At 57.8% G+C, this 1,437-nt stretch overlaps 1 protein-coding gene across 1 annotated transcript in view; it reads right to left on the bottom strand.

Annotated features, from left to right (window-relative positions):
* Positions 1 to 1,083, bottom strand: part of LOC107688312 (ankyrin repeat domain-containing protein 9) — a 10,620-nt gene extending 9,537 nt beyond the window's left edge. Inside the window, exon 1 of the mRNA XM_016485934.1 lies at positions 21 to 1,083. Coding sequence (XP_016341420.1) covers positions 93 to 947 — 855 coding nt within the window. The 5' untranslated portion in view covers positions 948 to 1,083 and the 3' untranslated portion in view covers positions 21 to 92. The remainder of the gene's footprint in view (positions 1 to 20) is intronic.
* Between the last annotated feature and the right edge of the window lie 354 nt (positions 1,084 to 1,437).

Below are 1,437 nucleotides of genomic sequence, written 5' to 3'. Positions count from 1 at the left end.
ACATACTCACACACACACACACACACACACACACACACACACAGACACACACACACGGAATTAATGCCGAGACAAACACTAGCGGAACCGGTCTAGGCCACTTTGAGATGGCTGCGCTGCTTGGGGGGTTTGGGCAGGGGTTTGAGGGAGGCCGGGATGGGGAGCTTGTCCAGGCTCTTGGGGAACTGCTCGGGCGGCAGCTGCGCCAGGATCCTCTGCATAGCGATGAGGAAGAGCGGCGCCGGGTCCCGTCCGATGAGGTAGCTGAGCTTGTCCTCCCCGAGCACCTTGGACCAGCGTTCGGGCTCTTTCCGCAGGGAGCTCTTCATTTTGAAACGCATCTCCGGCATGAACATCAGCAGGTTGTCCAAGCAGGACTTCTTGGCCCCTACATTCACCTTGGAGTCCCACAGCTGCTGCAGAATGACGTCGAGCGGCGTCATGCCGTTGTGGTCCACGGCCTGCGGGGACGCGCCGTTGCCTAGCAGCAGCATGACGGCGTCCGCGCGCAGCAGCTCGCAGGCCAAGTGCAGCGGGGTCTTGCCGTCCTCCAGGTGGAAGCAGCCGCCGCGGTTCATGTAGGAGCGCAGGCCCGGCTGCCGATGCGCCACCTGCAGAATGTGGCCCAGTATGTCCCGCCTGTCGTAGCGCACGGCCATGGCTAGGTGCGGCGCGGAGGACGGGCAGCAGCAGAAGCGATCCCCGGGCATGGCCAGCGCCTCGTGCGCATACTGGCTCAGCAGGAACTGCGCGTACGCCCGGTGGTCGTGTACGATCGCGTAGAGCAGCGCCTCGGACGGGCTGTACGTCCTCTGCTTGGCGTCCTCCTCCCAGTAAAACGTCTCCATGGTGCGCATGTCCTCGAGCATCCACACGGGCTTCAGGTCCCGCACCGCCTGATAGAACAGGAACGAGATGATCTTGTGCTGCTTGCGCTCGTCGTCCATCTGGGCGCTGACGGGATTCAGGCGGAGAGCGTCATTCTGTGCGCGCAGCCAGACGAGATTCGGCGGAGCTCATGTTGCTTCAGTCGCTCAGCAGCGATGCGTCTGTCACTGACCCCCCTCGCCGCAGTGAGAGCGCAGTGCGCATGCGCGGACTCTCCCGGCTCGCTTGCTGCATGCGCACAGAACAATTATTTTCGCCCAGTTGCTCCTTTTGTCATCGCTGTGGTTTGTGAAAAGGAATTCATCCACACATTTCCACAAAGTAGGTTTTTGGTGACTCTGGGGGGGAAAAAAAAGCCCTTTTCATATTAAGTTTATAATGATTTTACAGTTTTTTTAATTGCTTAGGCACTAACAGTGGTGCTTGAGGCGCACTCAGTGAAACCATTCATTCATACACCTAATCTTTAGACCAAGTCTGCAACACTACATGCACATTACATGCTTTAAACTCAGTTTGCTATTGTAAAACAAACTTTTCGCAAAACCA

The sequence above is a fragment of the Sinocyclocheilus anshuiensis genome, unplaced genomic scaffold (genome assembly GCF_001515605.1).
Source record: "Sinocyclocheilus anshuiensis isolate Anshui unplaced genomic scaffold, SAMN03320099.WGS_v1.1 scaffold781, whole genome shotgun sequence".
Taxonomy (NCBI): domain Eukaryota; kingdom Metazoa; phylum Chordata; class Actinopteri; order Cypriniformes; family Cyprinidae; genus Sinocyclocheilus; species Sinocyclocheilus anshuiensis.
The sequence above is the reverse complement of the archived record's forward strand: the minus strand, read 5'-3'. Positions and strand labels throughout refer to the sequence as shown.